The 25,651-nt window shown below is 38.6% G+C and overlaps 1 protein-coding gene across 1 annotated transcript in view; it reads left to right on the forward strand.

The window, feature by feature from the left end:
* Positions 1 to 25,286, forward strand: part of msh3 (mutS homolog 3 (E. coli)) — a 44,647-nt gene extending 19,361 nt beyond the window's left edge. The window contains exons 17-24 of the mRNA XM_053325521.1: positions 1,328 to 1,444; positions 1,673 to 1,780; positions 3,401 to 3,515; positions 4,147 to 4,304; positions 12,690 to 12,876; positions 22,880 to 23,012; positions 23,150 to 23,318; positions 25,010 to 25,286. Of these exons, the coding sequence (XP_053181496.1) occupies positions 1,328 to 1,444; positions 1,673 to 1,780; positions 3,401 to 3,515; positions 4,147 to 4,304; positions 12,690 to 12,876; positions 22,880 to 23,012; positions 23,150 to 23,318; positions 25,010 to 25,091 (1,069 nt within the window). The 3' untranslated portion in view covers positions 25,092 to 25,286. The remainder of the gene's footprint in view (positions 1 to 1,327; positions 1,445 to 1,672; positions 1,781 to 3,400; positions 3,516 to 4,146; positions 4,305 to 12,689; positions 12,877 to 22,879; positions 23,013 to 23,149; positions 23,319 to 25,009) is intronic.
* Positions 25,287 to 25,651: the final 365 nt, after the last annotated feature.

The following is a 25,651-nucleotide window of genomic DNA, read 5'->3' on the forward strand; positions in this document are numbered from 1 at the left end:
GTTTTTCCCACAAATAATGTACAATTACCATGTTAAAATCCTTAATGTAATGTTATCCTCTCCTCCCTTAATATAAAATCCAAAATTTATAAATATACAAATATTCATTTAAAAAATGTAATTGCTGGATGCAACATGTCTCCTAATTCACTGTGAAGTCCACTCTCAGCATATGTGTGCTGGAGGCTTCAGCTTTCCACATGATATTTGGGTAAGTTGCATACTGGAGGAGGATTGGTTTCCAAACTAGTTGTGATGTCACAGATGATGCTCATAGGTGTAGGCATTAATTCAGATTTAAGGTGAGCACAGACAGACTTTCGACTTTCACGAAAAGAATGTGAATCACACAAACATCATTCTACACGGTGAGGTTCAAACATTCAAGTGAAATAATAAAAACAAAAACACATTTTGAAGTGGAGCAGGACTTTAGTATCAGTATAATTATACCATGGAAAGTGCTTGCTTCTGATTGGTCGGCAGGTGGCTGTTCAAATTGCTTATTGATTGAGGACACTTGAAACGTTGTTCTTATCAGCTGTTCCAAATCACTGCACAATAGTATTGAACTGCAAGTCACCATAGCAACAATACATGTGCTTGAACTACACTATTGGTACATTTAGAGATTAAACTAATCTTTTGGTTCAGTTTAACTGTTTCAATCAACCTCTTTCCCAGCTCCGATAAACCCTCTGAACACCTGTCCAGCACAAATCAGCAGACTGAAAAATGTAGTGACTACATGGTGAAAAGCGGAGAATTTAGAAGCTAAAGAGCCCCAGAAATATTTAATAAAAACTAAACACAGAGAAAAAAGGAGTGTAAAGAAAAATCAGTGGATGCTAAATTGATAAAGAAACTTGAATGGCAAATGAACGATGACGAAATTTGAATTCCATTGAAATTACGGATTCATCAGAGGAAATACATGTTGCAATGTTCGCCACCATTTCTATTATTTCATTTACAGGACACAATGTACAGTACATACATATTATAAATCTATTCTAGGGCAGCAGTTTCCATCCCGGAGGTTGAGGTTGATGGTCACAAGATGATTAAAATGAAAGGAAAGCTGAATCGAACATTTATGCTACACAAATTATTCTTTAATTTTCAGACATTTCTCTAATATAATCTCAGAAAAATGTTAAATATGTAAAACTAGTACCAAAAAAAGCACCTCATTTCAAGGGTTCAGAAGCCAGTTTTTTCAATTTCAATTCAATTGATTCAATAATGCATCATGTACCTGCTATAAGTAGATACTGAACACATAGTAATTCTTGTCTTTATCTTCACCTCCATCTCTTCTCTGCAGTACTAAGGTGGTTGGCAGGTATCACTCTCCATTTCTGGTGGAGCACTACAAGAAGCTGCAGCAGCTCCGGGAACAGCTGCTGCTGGACTGCCAGAGAGAGTGGACCAATTTTCTGGAGTATGACAGACACATGCACACACACACGTGGCTGAACTGTGATGAAAAACTGCCAAGACCATGTCAGACTCTGGTTCAGAGAGATGCCTCCATGGCTCTCAGCCTGCCAGTCTGTTTTAGTCAAGTGCACTGACTGCTCAGAACACAGTACGCACTTACCTTAATTTACACTTGAATATCTTTTTCCTCTCCCTCTCTCCCTCTCTCCCTATCTCTCCCTATGTGTAGTCAGTTTGGGGAGCACTATCACACCATGAAAAGGGCTATTAGTCACCTAGCAACCATGGACTGTCTCTTTTCATTGGCTGAGGTGGCTAAACAAGGGGACTATTGCAGGTGATGTCCTCTCATCATGACCGTAAATATTGGTGTATGCGTGTGTGCTTAGAGTGTGTGTTTGTATTTGTGTGTGTGTGTGAGTGAGTGAGTAAGTGTATATTTGTGTGTGTGTGTGTGTGTGTGTGTGTGTGTGTGTGTGGGTGTCCTGTGTCGTGTCCTATAGTCTCAGACAGGCTGTGTGTGGGAGTGTGCACCAGGCTCAGCAGCGTGCTCAGCCAGATCGCCAACATCTCTCCCACTCACTCAAACATGCACACACACACACAAACTCACACACCTTTTATATTGTACATTTCTACCCATTTAAGAGTTTTAGTTTTCCTTCCATCCAACTCTTAGTACCATCTCTCTTTTTTGTTGTATTTTGATATTTAATTTAATTTACCTGCCTGTTTGTCTTCCTGTTCTGTTTCTCCATTGCCACTTTTACAGTTTTGATTGCTCTTTTAAAGAAAACAGGCATTTTTGTATATTGCTTGAGTGTATTTTCAGTAGAGCCTGAAGGTCTACAGTACTTGTCGTAAGCCACTAGTGGTAATGACGGACACATTGCATCGGCTTTTTGACATTTTGGCAGATAAGAAATTGTAAAGCAGTAAATTGCAGGTAGAAAGGTTTTATTAGCTGCAAAAGTATTTATTATAGACTTGTTTTTCAAAAGTTTATTTTTGTTTCATGTGTTTATTTATATTTATTACTTATTCATTACTTTATAAATTAAAGTTGTGAAATTTTAAAATCTTATTTTCCAGGCTGAAAAAGTCATGACATTAAGTAAAATCGTCTGAGGTTATGGAAAAGTCATTGAGTCTAATTTTGTTGTTTGTAATGAAATTCATACCTATGGGTTGTTAATGGTCATGGAAATTTATATTTGTGTGTGAAAATGTGTGGGAGGCCTTGCTCCACTGAAAAATGTATGAATTAAAAATTAATCTTAAATCTACGACGGAGTATTAGGGCTAAGCAAAAAAAAAAGAAGAAAAGCCAGGCAAAAAAAAGAAATAAAAGTCCAGCAGGATCAAACCAAGTTAGCAGAGCGACTGACTATGCCAGCAGCTGGAGTGTGTACGTCTTTGGAGTGTGAAGGTGATTTTCCTGAAGTGGTGCAACTGTATTCGTAACTGATACATGTATCATATACATAACGTAAAGCCTATTCATTCCTTTTTTTTTTGCCTGTTTTTTTTTGTTTTTTCTTGTGCCGGATTTTTTTATTTCTGGCTTTTTTTTTTTTGCCTGGCCTTAATACTCCGTCGTATAAATCAGATAACAGTGGGGTCTTACATAAAGTGTTTGTTACATGTGTATTTTTCACACAAAAAAAAGTGTGTCAATATCAGTAGTGTCTGTCCATCCAAAAATCCAATACAAGTCTCTAATTAAAATAAATAATAAATTAATCAGATAGGAATGAAAGGAAGCAAAAAAGCAAGCAGTTCACACAGTGTTTAATTTAACACAATTTTGTGTGTGTGTGTGTGTGTGTGTGTGTGTGTGTGTGTGTGTGTGTGTGTGTGTGTGTGTGTGTGTGTGTGTGTGTGTGTGTGTGTGTGTGTGTGTGTGTGTGTGTGTGTGTGTGTGTTGTTCTCACTCAATGTGTGTGCTTTGTTACAGGCCAAAGGTGTGTGAAAGTCAGCGTCAGATTATGATCAAGGATGGCAGACATCCTGCCATAGACGTATTGATGGGAGAACACAACCAGTATGTGCCCAACCATACAGAACTACAGGTACAGACACACACACACACACCTATACACACCTAGTTATGTTATCTTTGGGGACATTACATAGACTTTCATTCATTTTCTTATATTCTAATGGCTTTTTTCCAATTGGAGACATGACCTTTGTACCCAGTTGGACAGTTAACTGGTCTTTAGTGTGAAATGTGTCCCTAAAAGTAGGATAAGTCAGACACACACACTCACACACATACACAGGCTCATTCAGAGAGCTATGAAACAAAGTTGAGCCAAAACACACACAGACATTTGCTTTCTCACTAACTCATTGAGACAGTTCTGAAACAAAATTGCAACAGTGCACACAAACACAGTCATGCTCTCTCACACACACACATAAATAATATACACATGACACATGCGCATAAAGGCATGCACAACACCACACACGCTCTCTCTCTCGCTCAGTGCTGGAGTGGGTGTAGGTTAATCTTGCACAGAACAGAAGCACGGGCCAATAGGAAGAGAAGCCAAGCTTTCAGTCCACCCACCTCCTCAGCTGTGCAGGACAGCATGCAAATATCTTTTTCTGTTTCTCTGTCTCTCTCCTCGTTTGCCTTCTGTCTATGTCACTGCCCCCCACCCCACCCCCAACCCCACCCGGCCCCCATTACAGGGTGATGGCAGGAGAACTATGATAATTACTGGTCCTAATATGGGAGGTAAGAGCTCCTACATTCGCCAGGTGGCCCTGATCTGTGTTATGGCCCAGATGGGCTCCTACGTCCCGGCGCTTGAGGCCCGTCTGGGCATACTGGATGGCGTTTACACCAGGTATGAAAAAAGCACATGTGAAAACAATTGTTGCATATTTAACAGCTTTGACTGAACAGACCACATTTGATGACTTAATGGAAATGAAAGTTCACCACATTTTTAGGTTATGATAAATGACTTGGAAACATGCGCAGTACTAAAAATCACCAACACTGATATGAACATCTCTGCTGTGTTTATTCTCTCCTGTTTTTAATTGTATTTGTGCCTTCTGTTGCTCCTCAACACACTGAGACTAATTTATTTAGTTTGAAGTGGTTTGATTTTAATGTCATCAGTAATGAGAGTCGTAATGCAAGAAAGCTAAAGACAGAATCTGCAAAACCTAAGTCAAGTTAATTAATTTATGTCAAATAGCATGACTTTACTTTATTGGGTTAAAGGGTTAGTTCACCCAAAATTACTAGATATATTCTGAATCTGTAGTGGCATTTAGCCTTACAGATCATTTTTGTTTTTAATTGGTTTTAATTGTTTTGACATACTTTATGAACCTCTGCCCTAACATAATGGAGCTGACTTTCACAGCATTAAATATTAAACAGCAAAATTTCTTTCCAGAAAAAGTTTCCCCACACAACACAGCTGTTTTCATAGGAACCACTTCTACTTAAGAAATTGTCCCTATGAAAATATTGAGAGCTACTTGTGGTAAGTAAGAAAATCTTTGTAATTTGGGTGAGCTGACACTTTATGATGGATTCACCAGCTTGTGTGTGGATTTCACAGAAACATGAGATAAAAGCAATTATATAATTATAAAATGATTGAATGCTGCAGCAAAAAAAACAAGTATCTTGGTGACACAGACATTTATTTTCCAGGCAAGCATATTAAAACCTACAAAGCTCTTTAAATATTAAAGATGAGACACCCATAAAGGAAAACACATTCACTCTTAATATGCAAATATATCAACACAAACACAGTATGTGTAATTGGCCCAAGCCAACACCATCAAAATTTCAGTATTTCTTTGTCTTTATTGATGGAGATGGACAAACGCAGTTAAGAAGTGATAGCTGACTTTTTCAAACTTTGTCTCCGTCAAGAGGAAGACGAGGACAGTGGCCATGACAACACCGACAGAGCACCACACACTCGCTTTCCATCTCTGCACATTCTTTCTTATTAGAGCAATTAAAAATGAGAATGCCAGTGATTCCGATGTGGAGACGACCTGGGGACAAAAAAAAATTATACTTCCCCATCTCATTCATCTTGTGTCACCCTGCATTGTCTGTAAGATGGTCGAGTTTATTTTTAAGCCTGACACTCGGATTAATCTCCTTTTAATCCCATTGTGTTCGTCACCACACAGGAGCAGGTGTGTGAGAGGTGAAAAAAGATGAACAAGAGTTTTTGACAAGGCAGCCTCCATTGTTCTGTCATGGTTTGGTATAGTATGGTTCTCCCTCAGGCAGTGAGGCTTTGTTGGAGAATTTCTATCCCCACTGATGATTATTCTCATTATGATGAGAGCAGCAGTTAGCTCTGCATGTATTTTCCAGTCCTGACTACATATTAGTGTGGAACATAGGCCAACATACAGTATGGTCTCACTTATTCTGCCTCTACTGCACTATGTGATTAGACCTAATGGCTTGCAGATGTGTGTAATTGTCTTTTTTGTGGGTTTAAGCATGTTCTTATGAATTAACCCAGTGGGAGCTAGAGGCTTGTCAGCACACCAAGAGTGTGTGCGCTCTTGCATCCTTGAGACAAACAGGGATTGTAGACTTCATGTTAGTGTAGCGAGGTGATTTTTGGCTTATCAAATCTGTGAGAGTTTAACTAAAGGTTATTAGGACCATGATTGTGGTTTTGTTGGATGGACAGATGTGAGGGACTGAAAAATTACCCTAGTGTTGATATTGATCATATCCCTTTCATCCTATAAACCAGTGTTTCCAAACCTTTTTTCACATGTGACTACTTGGTACAAAGTGAAGCTGGGTTGTGAGCAGTTCGATCAAAGAGTGATTGTCCATTTTCAAAATAATTTAGGAAGTCTGAACAGGTAAAACTGAAGACTTTCACACATGAAAAAAGCACAGATTATAATATAAAAATACAAACATAAGCATAAGTGGGTCAGTGATATATAATAGTTGGCAAGATGAGAAATTAAAAATGTATTGGATTAAAAATGCCCTTCTTCTGCTTCTTCCTCTTCTTTGCCTTGTTCTACTCCTACCTGTATTTCCTATACTCATTTTACTCCTACTTCTTCCTTTTACTTCTGTTTCTTGTTCTCCTTCAACTTGTTCTCCCACTGCTACTTATTGTTCTTGTGCTTCTTATTCTCCTTCTTCTTGCTCTACTACTATTTCTACTACTAGTAGTAATGCAACTGCAGTAACAATTTCCTGAGCAATACTTCTCACAGATGTTACCTCTAAACTATTTATCAAAGCCTTTTAAGAGAATAAAATCTGCTCTTTCCTAAAAACTGTATTTTTAATGTAAAATTGGTTAAAAAAATAATAAGCCTTAGGATTTAGAATGCAGGATTAATTAGAGTCAGCCTTTGGTCAATAGTAGTTGAAATTAGGGAATGATTGTTATCTCATGTTGCATATATTTGATTGGGGGTATCGCTCTGTTATTTAGTCTTTGATTGGGGTTGGAGGTTAATATTCCCTCTGTCTATTAGAAAAATGCAGCATGGAGCTAATGAGTGTCCACAGAGAAAATGCGAAGACACCCACAGAGTAAATATCTGCTGTTCTGTCTTCACCTCCCCTGTTACCTTGACCCTCTTTTCTCTTTCTAATTGGACTGCTCGGCCTCTCTCTTAACACCGAACGTAAGAGCCCGAGGAGAGTTTGTCTCAATAATAAAAGCTCAGTCATTTCCCGCTGCTGTGTCAAACATAATAGACGTAAGAGGGATTTTCTTTGTTTTTTGTGTGTGTGTGTGAAAGATGTTGTGTGTTTATGAGCCAAAGGGAGGTAGGGTGGGAGAGGTTGTGAGTTTTACTAGGGTGGAATAAGCAGACTTTGTGGGTTGGGGGTAATGAGATGGTGCGTAGGTGTTTAATGGGATATCCTGTCTGAAGTGATCCAGATGATTGATTATCAATGAGGATAAAGTGAATAATCAGGAGATTGGTTTAAAGCAGCGTGTCGCCTCACAGAACCTTGGTTTTATTTTCCTGCCCACTCTACTGCGCTACAGCATTTTTACAAACATGCCATAGAGTGGTTTGTGCATAATTCTGTGTGTGTGTTCGTTCACAGCAGACTTAAGCAGAGTAAGCCAGCAGGCTGCCGTGTATGTTTGTATATGTGTGTGTGTGTGTGTGTGTGTATATTTCCTGGCGGCTGACTGATGCATACGTGTATGTGCATGTTATGCAGCTGCTCTGTGTGTGTGTTTTCTTGTCGGTATTGAGTCCTGAAGGTTATAGAGCACATTCTTCCATCCCTTCACGGTTGTTATGGAAACAGCAAAAGGAAGCAGAATGTAAAACTGTGTTTTGAAAAGGACATTTAATCGACCATGGACGCCTAGCAGTGATTATGCCGTGTTTTACTAAAAGTCTTTCACAAGCTTCTTGTTGGAAGATTTCTTTTTCTTTTTTTGGAGGTGGAGAGGGGGGGGGGGGGGGTAATATCCAGAAATTTCAGAAGACCTCACAAACAGTGGTGCGTGTGGTGGTGCCAGCGGGTCTCTCTGTAACTTCATCACCTAGGTGGGTGTTGTGTAGCGCTGTGAGACATGTTGAGCATGTGGAAAAATGCTGTATCCTAAATCGACTCAGTTGTTCCTCAGAGTTTTTATAGCGCTGCAGTATCAGAGCACCTATGCCATCTTGTAGGCGGCTTACATGGCTGTTTGGGCCTTCATAGTGTTCCACAGGACTTGAGGGTCTAAAATCAGCTATTGTGGAGTTATTACAGAAATACATGATTCAAAATGGCAGGACAGATCGGAGGAAAACCCGAAATAAATGATGAATATTAATTAATGTACTTACTTTTATCTTCTTGCTGTAGTGTTGTAGCTAGATGAAAAGATGAGTTGTGTGTAACTTCATAATTTAGTTTTCATTTGAATCCCTATTAGCTTAATGAGAAACGGCATCAGTGGAACAACAAAACAAAGGCATAACAAACCAACTGTAACAATTAGTGAATAAGGGGACAGATTTCACAAATGAAACATTTGAAGACAACAAAACAATTAATACAAAATGCAAACTCAAACGAACAAACAAGAAAAGGAACATTTAAAAATTTAAAGTTTAATTCTATCATGAAACAATTAAAAACTGTTGTCTGGGGACATTTCTGGCAATTTAGGGCCCATGTTATCAATAAGTGGAATGTATGCGATTCAGTACCACATTTGAAAGTGTCATGAATCAGATTTGGAAATGTCAGATTCAATGCGACTTGTGCTGTTCACATTGTCAGAAACAAATCAGATATGGGTCACATTTGAGCGAACTCGGATTCTGGTCACTTTTAACTGCGGTGTGAACGTAGCCTTTGAGTATCAGTATGACACTTATAAATTAGACTTTTCACTCTGCAGTTTTTGTGTGACTTTTCGGTCTGGGTCTTGGTTTTCTCCCAGAAAATGTGAGTGAAAGCACATATTTGCATCCATCTTATTCAACCAGACTGACTGACGTGATGATCGAACGATAAAGTAACATTATTTCTCTGAGGGAGTCCTGAGTGTCCAAAAAACACTTGAAATGTGGCTTAACATGTTTTCTGGAGAGGTGATGATGAATGAAGTCTATTTTCAGAATCCATTTGTTTGGCTGGAAGGAGGGACTCTCTGAGACCAGCAGGACACCAAGCTGGTGGAGTGTTTGCTGTGTTTCCGCTGTACATCCCCTCATCAGTGGACAGGCAGAATGTGTGAAGAGCACTCTTATTTTTCATCTGATTGTGTCCACTCTTGCTGCCATGCAGTATAGATCCAATTGTCTTAATTTCCCTTGAGTCTTAGGCATGCATGCACTCAAGCACACTATAAATTGGCTGACGAAATGCAGCAGCATGTCTGCCACACCCCTCTCCCATATAGCATGTGATGTAACCATGGTAACTCATTTGCTGGAGGCTCATGTTCGTGGTTCATTGACAGGTACTATGGTGAAGGTCAATCGGGACAGGAAAAGACAGATATAAAGGTGAGAAAAAGTGACTGGCAAAGAGATGTGGCTTCTGTGATCCATCTGGAGTTGAGTTTTTGTCAGATGAGTCACTGCACTGTCTGTCAGTCTGTAGCAATGCATCAGAGGAGCACTCAAACTGGCTTTGAGGCTTGTGAGGAATTCAACATGTCATTGTGTCTCTGTCATCTGTTAACGTCTATGTCGATGGACTTGACAGTGAGATTGCCATTGTTCAAGTTAGTGGATCACTGCTGGAGTTTTGAATTTCCGTCACTGGTCTTAAAGGACCAGCTTGTAAGATTTTGTGGCATCTAGCAGTGACGTCCCAGATTACAACCAACTGAATAGACCTTCCCCTCTTCCTCCTTTTCTAAGCGTTTAGGAGAACCTACGGTGGCAGCAAAACTTGTGAGTAATGCAAAAGTCCCACTCTAGAGCCAGTTTATTTGCCAGAGTTTATTCTTTCTGGACAAATGTAGAAACACAGCTGTGCAACATGGCAGGCTTCATGTAAGGGGACCTGCTAGATCTAAAAGGGCTCATTCTATGGTAACAAGATCACAACCATTCTTATTTTCAGGTTCTACACTAATGAAAACATGAATATTATATTCCATTTCTGCCAATAGGTCACCCCAAATCCTACACATTGTTTTTTTAAATTGAGCCTCCTTATACAACAGTAGAACATCAACCATAATTTTACTTTAAAATTAATTTCTTTAGCAATACATTCATTACATAAACCACATATGACCATAAGCGTGTAGACAACCTTGTCAAAATGTGTAGTTTTACTCTGGGACTGTTAAGCATGGTTAGATAGTTAACTAGTTTACTAGTCCATAGAGAAATGGTTGGTTAAAGAACTTGACTGGCCAGCACAGAAATGTGACATCAACCAGTCCAACACCTTTGGGATAAACCAAAGAACCCAGGCCTTGCTGCTCAACATCAGGGACCAACCTCAATAATGCTCTTGTGGCTGAATGGGAGAGGCTCCAAAATCTTGTAGAAGCTCTCCTCTTAAAAGTTGAGGCTGTTATAGCAGCTGATTAATGAATGCAACACGCACTTCGTATGTCATGTTTGGATGTGCAGATACTTTTGGCCATACAGTCTGGACTTCTTGCTCTACCAAACCGTCTCTGTGCAAAGATGAAAAACAGCAACCCCAAAACTGGTCACACATCAAATAAAATCCATCATAATATGTATTTTTAATATTGGTGACCAAAAATGAAAAAGTTTCAAAGTCATAAAACAACTCTTGGGTGTCTGAATCTGCTTTCTGTTAGGTGAATATTACAGTAGTTTTTTGGAGATAGATGCATAGTGTAGGAATGATTGAAATTATGATTGAAAGAATGTTTTACTTTTTGTCTTTTTAAATCAGTTTATTGAATCTGCTATTTTCTGACTGCAGTGCTTTGGGCTGAATGAGAACAAATCTTGAATAATTGGTCAATACAATATATTTCAGGAATAGCTGCATGTTTAACTTGATTTCCTGAAATGACATCAGAAAATACATTTATTTTATGTAAAGAGGAATTTGTAACTAGACTTACTCAAGTCAGAGAAACTCACTGTCAAGAATGAAGTCTGGCTTTTTCAAAAGAACTTGGTATTGAGAATTAGTGTAGAGTTCAGAGTGTGACATGTATCAACAACATTGTAACCCCTCCACACCATCACCCACGCCCTGGGGCTGCTGGTTGACTTCCTCTTTTTTACTTCTGGTAGAAGAAGAAGACTATTATATTCTCTTTCTCGCTCTCCTCTCACCCCTCCACTTCCATTTTACTGTCATTTCTTTTCTTGGTACTGTAAGTTCTCCTGGAAGAAGAGCTTGTAGGAGTGAAATCATTGCTAGAAAAATGGCAGATTCTCTTTATCTTTGTGGGTGATTTCTGGAAGAACAACATAGCTGTCTCATTTTCTTCCTCTTTGAGATCAAATCATTTCAAGACTGGACGCATCCCAACTTCAAGCAGGGAGATCATGAACATGAGCTCAGGAGTCTTCACCTTGCAAAGTATTTACTGTCAGAAACCAGTTAAAAGTTTAGACACTCTTGAATGAGACACTTTTGATTGGTACTGTTTTTAACTTTGCCTTGGACCTTGTTTTTGTTTATTCATGACCTTATGCAGAGCATCTCTAGGAAAGGTATCTTTGCATTGTTCATTTTATTTGGAGATAATCTGTTGTAAAGATGTTTAGAATGTAAATAATCTACAATGGACTATTTACACAGTTTAGCTTATAAAGAAATGGAAAACTTTCTGAAACCTAAAATAATTTTTTCAACCTTTATGCACATAGTATGAATATCATTATTTGTAATAAAGAAACTAAAAAATACAATTACTGTAAAACAAAAAACAAAACATGAATGAAATGTTTTATCTTGTAATGGAGTCAGACTTTCAGTCTACTCCATAATTCAGTCTTCACAATTTCAATTCAATAATGGCCTTCACAGAACAGACATGGAGCATCATAAATGAACATTGGGCACCACAATTGCTTTTTCCCCCCCCGTATAGTGACATGGTGAAAGACAACAAACGCAGCATCTGTGACGCTTCGCAACATCTCCAATTGTTTTGCATTCCCTTGCCTCGTTTGATAACGTCTATGATGTGTTCTTCGACGGTGACCAATAGGAGCATCAGTGCAAAACTAACTGCAAACATGATGACACCAAAGAGGAGTGATGATGTATTTCATTTCAAGGAACCAGGCAACCATTTAACTATCACTCACAGATCAGGAGCTTTATACAAATCAATCACATCTGTGGGTGCGAGTCGTGCGATGTCATCCTCTACACAGTGCTCACATATGTAAAGTATGCTTTGCACCCGCACGATCAACTTCCTTCTACTCATGGGCAAGGAAAAATACAGCATGCAGAGTGATGATGAATGGTTCCAGGTACACATTCATTCATTAAACTTTGATTACATACAGTATGTAAACATTTATTGTCTGTGCTATCAGGTGGAACTGTGAAGTCAGTTACTGGCAACATTTCGAGTTGCGAAGGATGGCACACTATTAAAGATTCAATGGGTAATTTACCATCTGTGTCGGCAAAGTCACAGCAAAAAAAATCACAACTCTACGATCCCCTTAATGGACAAAGTATCCATCCCAAAAGACAAAAATGTTGTGCGGTCTCTCACTTTTAATACCCTTGACCTCTGATTCTCCTTTTCCTTTGTCTGATTTATCAGGATGGGGGCGTCAGACAACATCTACAAAGGACGTAGTACGTTCATGGAAGAGCTGACAGAGGCCTCAGCCATCATTTTCCGTGCAACCGAGCGCTCATTGGTCATCCTGGATGAACTGGGGCGAGGCACAAGCACCCATGACGGAATCGCCATCGCCTATGCCACCCTCGAGTACTTCATCAGAGATGTAAGTGTGTTTTTGTGTGTGACGTGGAGGGGGCATTCTGTATTATGGTGTGGGAAGTAGACGATTTTAAATATTTAAAGAGAGGAGATGAAAAGGGATGGTAACAGTGAATATTAGTGTGGACACTTTTCTTTCCCTTTGTTCACTGCACACACACATTTGTCTTTTCACTAAATCCACAGGCACTGTGGAATCTTGAAGCCAGTCCAATAAACCATCAAATTAATGGCCTTTAGTATAGCGGTTTGTGTGTGTTTCTATTTGTGTGCATGCAAGTGTTTGACTGTATGCACTTGTGTGTGCTTTGTGGACCCCTGTTATTGTTTGTTTTGCAGAGAGAGACAAGGCACCAGGGAGGGCTCAGCAGCAGAACAGCTCTTGAAAACAAACTGAGCTGAATTGTGGAGAAGCTTGATCTATAATGTTCATATCCTGTTCGAGAACAGCAGGCTTCAATGAAAAATGAGAGTGAAAGAGAGAGGGACCCCTAGATACCTAATTGTATTCAAGGGAACACTGTGTTGTACTGTAGCAGGGCTCATTTAATCCTGGTGAAACACCCACATAATCAAGGCTGATGACAGGCTGTCTAGTGTCCACCTATACACTCACAAGGGATCATATGCATCATTGTCCTTTTCTTAATGACATGTTTCCTGCTTTTTCTTGTCAGTTGTCTTTAAAATGATGTGTATGGACAGCAGAAAGGTCAAATTTTAGCTAAGATGAAGAGAAGATAGGCTGGATATGTGAGGAGTTTTAGCTCAGAGTACTTGGAATCAGAATTCGTATGAGAAAGACAGAGTGAGTTTGTGTGTGTGTGCTCTGTTGGGATTATATGAGCTGGCACAGTCAGGAGGCCTTTGGGTGTTGCACAATATTGCGTATCTCCATTTTGACAGAAGAGATGACTGGTTCCCTGAGAGAATGAGACAGGAGGAAGGTGTTTGTGTTAAGACGGGGCTTATCAATACCAGCAAGTGCAACATGATACAGTAGTCATCTCCTTGTGGATAAATTGGTACTCGTATGTACCAAAATGGATCAATAATAAAGAGTAGACTCATTATTACATTTCAACATGGACTGTGTGCTTGAGGTTGTAGCATCTATTAGGACAAACAACTGTTTATATTCTCAACTGTTTATATCATATTTTCCACCGTTTAATACAGACTAATGAAACACAAGGCTTCCTGTTAGTTCTCATAAAACTCTTTCTAATTAGCCTGCTAAACAAGATCTTTGCCATTTGGAGTTGGAGTTGGTGATAGGTGCACGAAGAGAGAGACCTTGTGTTTTCTTATTAATTATCAGCTTCAGAAAGGTTTTGGAGATGTTTTGCTCCTTTTACCTACTTTATGACATTAATATTCATGCTGGTTGTGTGGATTAGAGCCACAGCGATGTGACTTTTAGGGTTGATATTTGAGAGTTTTAAAAAATTATTAAATACTGGGCAATTATCCTTTTTAATACAAACATTTGTAGCTTGTTTAGTTTTTGGGTGGGTTGCTTTAATTCAGCTGAAGATAGTTGACACACAGCACACATGGGGAAAGAGTAAGGAATAAAGAAGAGCTGGAACTGAACTATAGACATTTGCCTTTACAAACCAAAGGTATGCTCCCAGTTTCAAGTCAAGTCAGTTGTATTTATATAGCTCCAAATCACATATATCCATCAGTTTAACAATCTATTTAACATCCTTACACCATTGATTTGGCCAGGTACTCACTAAACAAAAAGCTCCTTTAACAGGAAAAAAAGAAGCTTCAGGAGAAGCATCAGAGAAGGGAACCCAACATGTAATAACTGTTAACTCCATTTTTCTAAATACAAAATTATAAAAAACATTTTTGGCAGCTGTCACCCAGGTTTGGATGATGAAGAGTTTAAAGAAAGTGTTCTGTCAGGGTTTAGTGGGATTGTAATTGTCAATACAAAACAAAACACAGGAAAAAACAGTGTTTAGCATACATAGCATAGAGGTTCTTAGCAGTTTGTGGTCTACGTGTGGTATTAGTGCCCTATAGGCTGTGGCGTCTCTTGGGACAAAGGATTTATCAATTTAGATGGTCCACACTTACCTGTATGTAGGTAATCTCACATTTGAAGAACGTTGCTTTGTGCCTTCATGGATAAGCACAGTACAAGCTGTTTATCAGACAGTCAATGGACTACACAAACCACTGATTGTGGCCTCCTGGTGATTTAAAAGGATGCACCCTGGGGTGTAGCTTCCACTTGAGTTCATAGTGACAGATACCACTGATGGGTTTCTGAAAGTTTATCATTACTACATACTCTCTAGGCCCGTGTTGACTGCTGCCTTTTTGGTAATCAAAGTGTACAAGCTGTATCCAATCTGTGAGAGCTGGTTTTCAAAGACTTTAGTCAAAAACCTCCAAATTGCCCTGAGTTACCTCAGTTGAAATATAGATACGTAAACATTTATCTTTGAAAAAGTCAACCCAGTTTTCATGCTTTGCCAGTTCCACATTCACTTTTGGACAGAATCTTAGGGTTATGTAATTTTGCTGGAAAACGTAAAATGCAAAGCTAGCAGCTAATGTATCAGTGAGCTGCTGCTGGCAGCAGGAGGAGAGAGATCTCTCCAACTACCTGTTGTGTAACAGCATTGATTTGTTAGAAAAGCCTTGCTATTAAAGGAAAGACAAACAAAAGAGCACAAAAGAAGTCATGCTTTACAGTGAAAGGCCTCCTCAGTACAGGCAGACTTGCAGTGCCTTTCATGCTCACTCCTCTTCCTCCTCCTCTGCTTCATCGTCCTTCTCCTCCTCACCAGACATGACTGCTCACGTCAAAAGTCAGACTACTCCTCCTGTGACTTGGTTGTTATGGTAACACACCTTTCCCTGCCCCCAACACTCACCTGAGAGGTAGTTAAGAATGTAGATGGGTTTCATAACACCTCTCAATAAAGACTCAGCCTTGATGCAGAAAGAGAAAAAGAACCATAAAAGCAGAGAAGAGAGAATCACTAAAACTAGAATATCAGGGTTTTATACTGAGATCATGACAAGCAGGATGTTGGCTTGGGCAGTTCTTATCTTATTTTTTATTCCTCTCTAAAGGTAACATGTGAAGTACCTTGTAATGTCCTCTTCTTCAGCCATTACTAACTCTCAGACATACTTGGACACTGTCTTTTATTCTCACTAACAACAGGTCCTGCCATTAGCCTCACACTAAGCTTATCACTACACATTGCTCTGAACTTATATCATGACTCAGACTTGCCTGTGATTGCACAAGCATTGTAAAACTGCACTGTAATAGAAGGCAGAACCAGACCCAGCTTTTCACATGGACGCACAGGAGAACTAAAACTCACTATAAAGCTCACTTTCGGCTGCACTCTAATGAGTGAATTTTCAGTAGAATGTGACACTCCACGTGGGCGTTAATGGTCTCATGTACTCACACCGATGTACAAAAGCTCCTACAAAAGAACCACATGTGCTCCACTGTGCCTGCACTGTACTCATACTGTATAGAGCACATGGCTAAGATGCTAGCCTGTCTTTCTCTCAACTCACTGTGACTGCATTCCTCACTCTGAATTTATATCGTTTGCAAGTTTGATTGTAAGAATTTAGTTTGAAGCTTCATTGCATCACATTCAATATTTAGATTCAGAACTAAAAGATCAACAGAATTTTGGTCCCTGGTGAATCTTTTTGAAGATATTTATTCTTTGTGCTTTCTGTTAATTATCTTTATTTATAAGATAATTTGATTGCAGTGGTCTTTTTTTTTATCAGGGTATCTACGGGTATTTAAAAGACTTCAATTTCATGCACAAATATTTTTTTCTAGTCTGCTATTAGGCAGTAATGTTAGTTATAAAAAAAATGTTTAATGTGATTTTAGCAAAACATGGCTGGGAAATCTATCTATCAATTTTATTGTTCCACACCTTTGATCTTAAATTAATTTGTTTTTTTTAGTTATTATTTTTCATTTGGTTACCCATCCATTCATCCATTGTTTTTCTGCTGCTTATCCACCTCTAGGTCATGATAAATGATTAATTCATTATATTATTGGGAATGATTGTTATATTTTATATTGCCAGGAAGTAATAAAAAAATAAGGAGGAGTTAGAAATTGATATATCAGAAGATGAATGGAGGGAAATGAATATCAACGCATATAAAAGCACAACTTCATTTTTTGGGGTTGGGTATTCCTGGAAGATAGCAATCCATTTCTTTATAAAACCAATTCAACAGGCAGAATGTGATGATACAGTTACTTCAAATGCTGGAGGAGCTGTGGGAAATGTACAATGCCAAACTTTCTCAAATAGTGCCAAGTATTAAATCATTCTGGAAGGCAATACATAATGAAGAGTTAGCACTGCTGCCTCACAGCAAGAGGTTTCTGAGCCGGCTGGGGCCATTCTGTTTTGCATGTTCTCCTTGTGCCTGCGTGGGTTCTCTTTGGGTACTCCGACTTCCTCCCACAGGCCAAAAACATGCAGCCTAGGTTAAGTGGTCACTCTAAAGTGCCTTTAGGTGTGAATGTGAGTGTGAATGGTTGTCTGCTCTATGTTAGTCCTGTGATGGACTGGCGACCTGTCCAGGGTGTACCCTGCCTCTCACCCAATGACAGCTAGGATTGGCTCTAGTCCTTCCACGACTCTCTGGAGGATAAGCAGTATGGAAAATGAATGAATCAATCAATACGTTATGAAGTTCAGATAATACTAAAAGTAAATTTCTCACTAGATGTCAAGTACTGTCTTCTTGCTATAACCCCATTACATATAGAAGAAGAACAAGATTAACTACTTGGCAATAATCTTTAGAGCTGCTGCAATGAAATCAATCACACAATAAACATACAAACCACAAACAGACATGGAGCGATCTGATCAGTGCATACCTCAGAAAGGATAATATAACCAAAGACACATAGCTGATAATAGATGGAGAAAATGGCCTGAACACTCAATCATGTGAAATAATAATAATGTAAAATAAATTCTGCAGTTTAAAAAAAAATGTTGTTCCTTGTGGAATTATTATAATATTATTATTATTATTATTATTATGACTATTATGATGAGATAGTCCCTTTTTCTATTACTTTGCATTCAGCTTTCAACTATTTTCTTATTCATTAGTTATTGTTGTTATTACTATTATTCATAATAATAAAAGTAAAATAAAGTGCTCTTTCAAATACTGGCAGGGACAGTGTCACAGCTTGCTTGAATCATTACAATTTGCTTGAATTCTTCAAAACTTACTTGAGAATTCACACTCTCTGCTGAGCATTGTATGGCAGGTGTTGCTAAAGAAGTGCAATCAGATGGTTAAATATAAGCTCAGGATTTTTATGAACTTCTGTCTTCGGACTTAATAACAAAATGGGCTTGCAGCTGATGATGGATAAATTTGTCACGTGCCCAAATACATTTTAGGTGAATTAAATATGGCATGACGTCTCTTGGTAAACAGGACAAATAATTAAATCAAAATTGTAGTCTCAACAGTACTAATCAAGACCTCCCATCGAATCTACACTGGTGAGCAATGGCTGGTCTTGTGCTACATATTAATGGAGCTAATCTCTTGCAGCCGCTTAAGTGTGAAGTTATCTGTAGCGTGCACCTTTTTAAATGAAAGACTCTATTCTGCATCAACTGACCATGCAACTTATTATTAGTAATACTCTTTATTAATATTTAGTGTTTTTTTACTTTCCCCGTCAGGCCAGTAGGTCACAGTTCTACTTTTCTGACTGGTCTACCATTCAAAAATCCAACTAATGACTTTAACAAGAAAAAGACACTGTGGGTGGGTAAACATCAGGAATGGTGTGACGTGTGGGTTAAAAGGACTTCAATGCACGGGTGTATGAACTTTAAAATTTCAAGTTAATAGATACAATATCTTTCGTACTGTATTGTCTACAATTTCTCAAAGAACTTAAGTACACTGTACATATCAAGCTTGGATACACACAGTATTTGTAACATGATATTTGTTGTCATAGGGAAAAATATAGAAAATCTTCAGCATTATCCTTTTAATGTTGAACCCTGGATTGTGGTCACTATAATGGAAGTACAAGGATTTCCATTTTAAACAGAATACTGAATGAAACATGAGGAAAAGGTCGTCACTCAGGACAGACTTGCATCCTAAGTTGAGGTCAGTGACCCACACACACAGGTGCGTGCTTCATTTTCACCAAATCTCTCCCTGTCTCTGGCTCACACACGCACATACACACAGCGCCTCAGTGAGAGCTTTGTTAGTTGAAAGGTGAGAACACAAGGAAAGAGTGAAGGGTGTTAACCCGAGTTAGAATTGGATTTGTGTCTAATTGGATAGAGAGGAGTAACGAGACAGAGAGACAGCAGTAGTGGTGTTGAGACCTCTAGCCTTTTTCCTCAGGATCACATTAGTGATTGGAGGCAAACTTGCACGTGCACACACATGCTCACGTCCCACTGACTCTAGAAAACTGTTGGTGTACACTGAAGCAGACACCCATTCACACCCAAAACATTTCATGGACTTATTATAGCAGGACGAGGTGGACACAAGAGACAGTGTTATGTGTGGGAATGCTGTTTTATTTGAAACAGTCACGTAAGCCTTTCACATAGCCCGTCTTCTCCTCAGTGGTTGACCGCTCTTAGCATTCCACTCTGTTTATGTTTATAAACATGTAGTTCACCAGACTTAAGTTTATGTGTGTGCAGTAAGTCCTGTTCTTCAGACTTCTCATTATCTCCCTCATTTCTCTCTGGTCTGCCTGTTACATTATTTTGTCCATATCATAGCCAGCACTGAGCATTGGTAAAACATGCATCATACCTGAATCATAGGGTTACTTTTCAACAGAAATTATTTAATTAATTCAAGTAATCCTGTAATTGTGATTAAAAACTATACACAGCAACTAGCTTTTGTTTTCCTGTTTGACATTTAAAGCTGCACTAATCAATATTTTGAAGTTGATGAAATGTCATCATGACAAACCTGCAGAGATTTGTTACTGTACCTAACTCTGTAGTTCCCAACAGCTCTACGGAGCATATTAGCATCTTTCAGCTTATTGTTTTGGTTTTACAGTCCTCAACTTTTTTTTTTCATTCATTTGCCCTCTACAGCGTTGTTTTCCAGCAAGAGCTCTTATAAACCATCTGTACACAACCTGATCAGCACTAAAAATAGCCACAGGTAACTTAATGGGGCATTTAGCAGCTAAACAGTGATGTGATATTTTTTTCAGGAGTTGGTGAGGACCACAAAGAGGTCATAGCTAATATAGAGCTAATAGGAGAAAGAATACTAAAATGTGTTTTAATCAGGCGGCCTGAAGCACAACTCTGAATAAATGCTAATGTTACTCCATGTTGGCTGGTGGTGTAAATAAGTTAATGTTTGCTAATGTTTGCTGTAACAACTCCACAAGGTGATTTAGGCTTGTTCTGCTGCCCCCAAGTGCCCAGAAAACACCAACTGGTTTAATAATTATTTAACAATTTTTCTCTATAAAAGGTCAAATACAGTGAGAATGTCAAAGAATGTCTTTAAACTGCTTAATCAGTCAACAATTGGCTGACTATGGATGTTATAAGATTGGATATGGAGCCTGAAACGAGCTCAGTGTTTGTGGATTTTTCTTTAATAATTACTTTTAATGATTAATCAAATATATGAATTGCCCTTGATTAGTTTTCTGGTTATCAAATAATCAATGAATTCACAAATCATTTCAATACTAATTTCATCACGTCGTCCAACTCTGCAGAACAAGGCTGTCAGTGCACCCTGGGGTGGTCTGCTAATGAGCAGCCATTAGCACCTAATCAGACCATTATCCAGGCTGCACCCCCCTTCTGCCACGCTCCATTTATTTTTACCTATTCAGTGTAGATGGACAGCAGTGATTGTGTGTGTGTGTGTGTGTAAAAGTGATTGTGTGTGCTTTTATACTTGTGTTTCAGTGGTTGCAGGTCTGTGTGTCTTTGTTGGAAGTATGTAGGAATTGCCATGCATGTCTCTTTCAAAGGGAAGTATTTCTAGTGACATGTGACCTTTCTAAGACCAAGTGGTTTGCAGGCCGATCCTGGAGCCAGCTGAATCCTGCAATCGCATGTCTGCAGGGATGATATAAGACACAAGCCTGCTCTACCATGAGAGCTCATACACAATTTGTTATCATTAGTTTCATCATCAGACTTATTGATTATTAATACCAGCTTTTTTTTTAGATATTTAATCCAGCATTGTAATTGCAATAATTGTCAAGACTGTTTTATAGTATATGGGAGAAAATATTTGCTTGAATGCATCCCCCTCACTCCATTTACATGTGATTGAGTTGTTAAAGTAAGCAGGAAAAGGAAATGCATTTGTTTTCGTGAAGCAGCTGCCATGTGAGTTCAGTACAGAGAGAAAAAAATGTTTGTGCATGTATTTTAGTGAGAAGCTGAGTGAAGGAGTGCACCCATTTTCTTTGTGATTTTCATGTCTTAACCCTAATGCCAGAGTTCAATCATGTAGCCTTTGGGTGGCTCCCTCGCCTGACAGAGATTTAAAGAATAGCGGATGAGGTGAATGCCTTCACTCAGTCGAATCTCTCTCTAGAGCCTGTAAAGCCGAGTGTTGTGTTTACATTGACTGCATAAATCCCCAAGAGAAAGAAAAAGTATAGCAAAAAGACTGATGATGGCGGGGGGAAAGTGACACGATATTGTTTATACTGGTGGTAATATTCACAGAGCATGTCTTGGTTCAGCACACTGCAGGGTACAGAGGCACTTAAATGCACAGTAGATATAGATGCTCTTTGTTTTTCAGCTATGACTGTTGCATGTTGACTGTGTTACATAATGCAACATTTCTTATAGTTGCCGTTTATATTAGATTTTCATATGTTCTCATCTTTTGTCTTTAGTCATTCTTGCTCCCATGTTTCGCTTATGCATTAGGATGAAAAAAATGTAAAAACTATTTGATAATCACACAGGTCAAAGAACAAAGAAAACATTTAGTAGGATACAATCATATATTCAGGGTGAAAATTGAGTTTACAAACTTTTATATATTCGCAGTATTGCTAAAGTGAGTGAGAGAGCTGTGTAGTGGCGTAGCTCTATGGGTGACAATCTTAGCCTGTTGGTTGGTCATTTCACCACTATGGTCCAGACTGAAATATCCATGAAATTTTGTACAGACATCTCTGAATCATCATAACTTTGGTTAGTTCACATCTTTAGTTTGTCCAATACTTTGGTTTTTGACCAAATACATGCAGAATTAATAACACACTCACCTGCTGATGCTCAAGTACAGCATGGATGTAAACTCTGTCTTGTTTATTTAGCATTTATGGCCCCACCTTGTTTATGAGAATGTTTCTGTTTTATTATTGTGCTTTATTGGACTTTGGCTCATTAATTTTCATATGTGATCATTATATCAACATGACCTCTCTTATAGTGGGTAATAAAAATGTGGTCTGCATGTGGATATGTTAAAGAGATAATGACAAATCCAACAGTAATATCTTAAAACTTTTTTTTTCTGTCTGCATTCTGTGCACACTGATCTGATCTTATTTTTCATAAGCACTATGCAAAGCTGGTGAGTAGGTGTGGAGGTGGCAGCTCTATTGTCAGTGAAACCAAACATGGCAGGTGTTTTTCTTACTTTTACCAACCAAAGTCATCTTTCATGACAAAAGAAGTGACCAGCTTCTTTGGCAGGTCGGTACAGGACAGAGAGTGCAGTGACGACATGCCTGCAGCACGTTTTCTACACCTCTGCTGGATTTTTTTTTAATGAACACTATGTACAGATTGAATTTACACCTGGCTGACCTTGATAGTGATTGTTTTCCTGGATCTTAATATTTTCTATCTAAGTGTAAAAGGATGATGTGATACCAGAGACCCTGCACACCAGACATCCTGAATGTTAAAACTTCATGCTCTCTTTCCTCTTCTTAGGTCAAGTCCCTCACCCTGTTTGTGACCCATTACCCTTCTCTGTGTGAGTTGGAGCAGGTGTATCCTGAACATGTGTCCAACTATCACATGGCTTTCCTACTCAATGAACCTGACATCACTACTGACACTGAAGGTATGTGTGTGTGCTTTTTTGTATGCACATAAAAAAAATTTTGGTGGAAAAGATTGCTGACAGTTGCCTTGAAGCTAAATTTAGAACAATCCTAACAATTTGGAAATCATAACCTGTGCACATGTGCATGCTAACAGATGGACAGGTTCAGCCAGAGTTCATCACCTTCCTCTACCAGTTAACTGAAGGAGCTGCAGGGCGGAGTTACGGCCTGAATGTTGCCCGATTGGCTGACATCCCCGATCCTATACTACACACTGCTGCACTGAAGTCCAGAGAGCTTGAGAACATGGTCAACTCCAGGAGGTACATCCAACACACACATGGATATCCTGCCTAGTTCTTAAAGGAAATGAGTGTAGAAATTAATTTATACATCAAGATCAGTTTACTAGGGTTAGGGTTTGTTGCATATTGTCTTAGTTTTGGACGAGTTTTTTATGTCAGGAAAAATAACCTGGATGATTTCATCAGGTTTATCTTGGCATGATTTGACTTTGGTTTGCATTAAGGGAAGTGAAGGATCCAGTGGACTTTTACCTATATTAAAGGTTTCCTGTGGAGTTTTTGAACTGTGATAAAGCAGTTGGAGCATGCACATGGATGACATGATATACAGTTTTACCAATTGATTCACACTGTTCCACAGATCTGCAGGTGGCTGTAATGCACCAAAAAACGCAGCAAAACATCAACTGAGGGAGAGAAGATATACTTTAAGCAAGTAAACAATGGAGAATTTAAAACACTTAATAAATCTATAATTTTGCAAATATTTTATGAGGAAGAAAATGGATTCAACAAACATGTAGATCACAAGGATAAACATGAGTTTTAGTGAGTAATGGTGAAGGTAAACTTTTGTTTGTTTACAAGAAAATTGCATATGGCCCTATTAAGGATTAAGTCAGTGTATCTCAGCATCTGCAGCTCTGATTTTGACCACTCTTTTTAATCTAAAATTAATGAAATTAATTGAAATGAAATTAATTAACTAATGTTTGTTGTGAAGAAATCAAATTCGAAGCAGCTCCACCAACACTAAATCAAATGTTTATTTAGGCTTTATTTAACACGCCTAAACCAGAAAACGTACCAATATTTCTGGAAAATGAGACTGCTGGGTATAGAAAGCAGAGAAGCTCTGGCTTGTCTCTTGACAATGTCAAGGAGTGTCACATAGGAGAGCAACACCTCAAAGCAGATTTATGACAAGAATGACATCTCAGATGTTTTCATTCATTTCAAATTTGATCTGATTTTAAATTAATGTCCCTAATCTGGTTATCAGCAAAAACATTTGCTGTTATTGTTGCTTAAAATCAAACTGAGATTCTTTGACAGGTTTTTTCAAGAGGTCTCATTTTTCTGTGGCTAATTCAATTCCCAAGTATTATGAAACAGGTAAAAGTAAACCAGTATATCAGTTTTTTAATGCTGATGTGGAAATGTTTTTTCTATTAGGATGAACCCCACACCGCCAGGTAGAGAAGTTTCCACTTACAATTGAGTTAGAAAGCAGAAATACAGCTAATTCTTAGACTTTTGCTGTCAAAGCATCAGCGTATTGTACTTTCTCCAGAGTCTTCTGTCTCTGTAAATTTGTACACGGCATCTTCTCGCTATGTAACAGACAGCCTGCTGGGAGTTGAGTGCTGCTTAGGCTCCCCCTTAGTAATCCTCACCATATGAAATATCTGTCAGCACACACACATACACATAAACACACACAGAGTCATACCTCTCTGTCAGTGTAATCCTCCCAATATGAAATGTTTGTACTTGGTTGCAGTGAAGCCATGCTGAGTACACAATAATCGTACACAGAGGAGCTCAGCTGCTGGTCAGAGGTTAAGAACAGGGATTTTTTGTCCTCTCACACACAGCTGTGTGTGAGAGGACAATGTATTTAGGATCCACACATACTGTATGGGACTATGCAAAGTCATAAAATAGCTTGATTCACAATGTTGTTTTTTGCTTCTTGGTCTCTCTAGGAAGAATAAGAAGATACTGTCAGATATTTGGAGCATCTCCGACAGATCGTCCCTCATGAAGTGGCTGCAGTCAAACTCCTAACATCACACTCGCATTCATACTCAAAGAAGCAGAGAGAACTCTGATGGAGTAGTGTGCTCTGGTTTTGCTAGTGTGTGTGCATGTGTAGGTGTGTTAAAAATATGTGTGTCAAAAGGTTTCTGGTCCTCACTATTTTCTGTACTGTAACTTGAATATTAGCATCAATTTAATATCAAATGATCACAGTTTTACCAGACTGTGTGAAATCAGTGTGTTTGCTAAAAAAATAAATAAAAAAACCAAACAAACTTTCTACACTTTTTTTGTCTTAGAAAGAACTGCTGCACTTTTTTTCAGGACAGAACACCGAGTTCAGTCAAGGATAACTATTGTATTCATGTATCTTTTTATTTGAATCAATGTATTCATTTGTGTGGCTCTCAGATCCTAATAATACAGACAGAAATTACATCACTTGCACTAACTCTCACTCAATTTTACTCTTAAATACATACATACACAGCCAACTCACGCTCCGCCTTTAATTCCCTCAGAGAGAGAGAGAGAGATAAAGAGAGTGTGTGAGAGAGAGCTAGTGGGAGTGAGCGCTTGTGAAGAGA

The sequence above is a fragment of the Scomber japonicus genome, chromosome 9, assembly GCF_027409825.1.
Source record: "Scomber japonicus isolate fScoJap1 chromosome 9, fScoJap1.pri, whole genome shotgun sequence".
In the NCBI taxonomy this organism is placed as follows: Eukaryota; Metazoa; Chordata; class Actinopteri; order Scombriformes; family Scombridae; genus Scomber; species Scomber japonicus.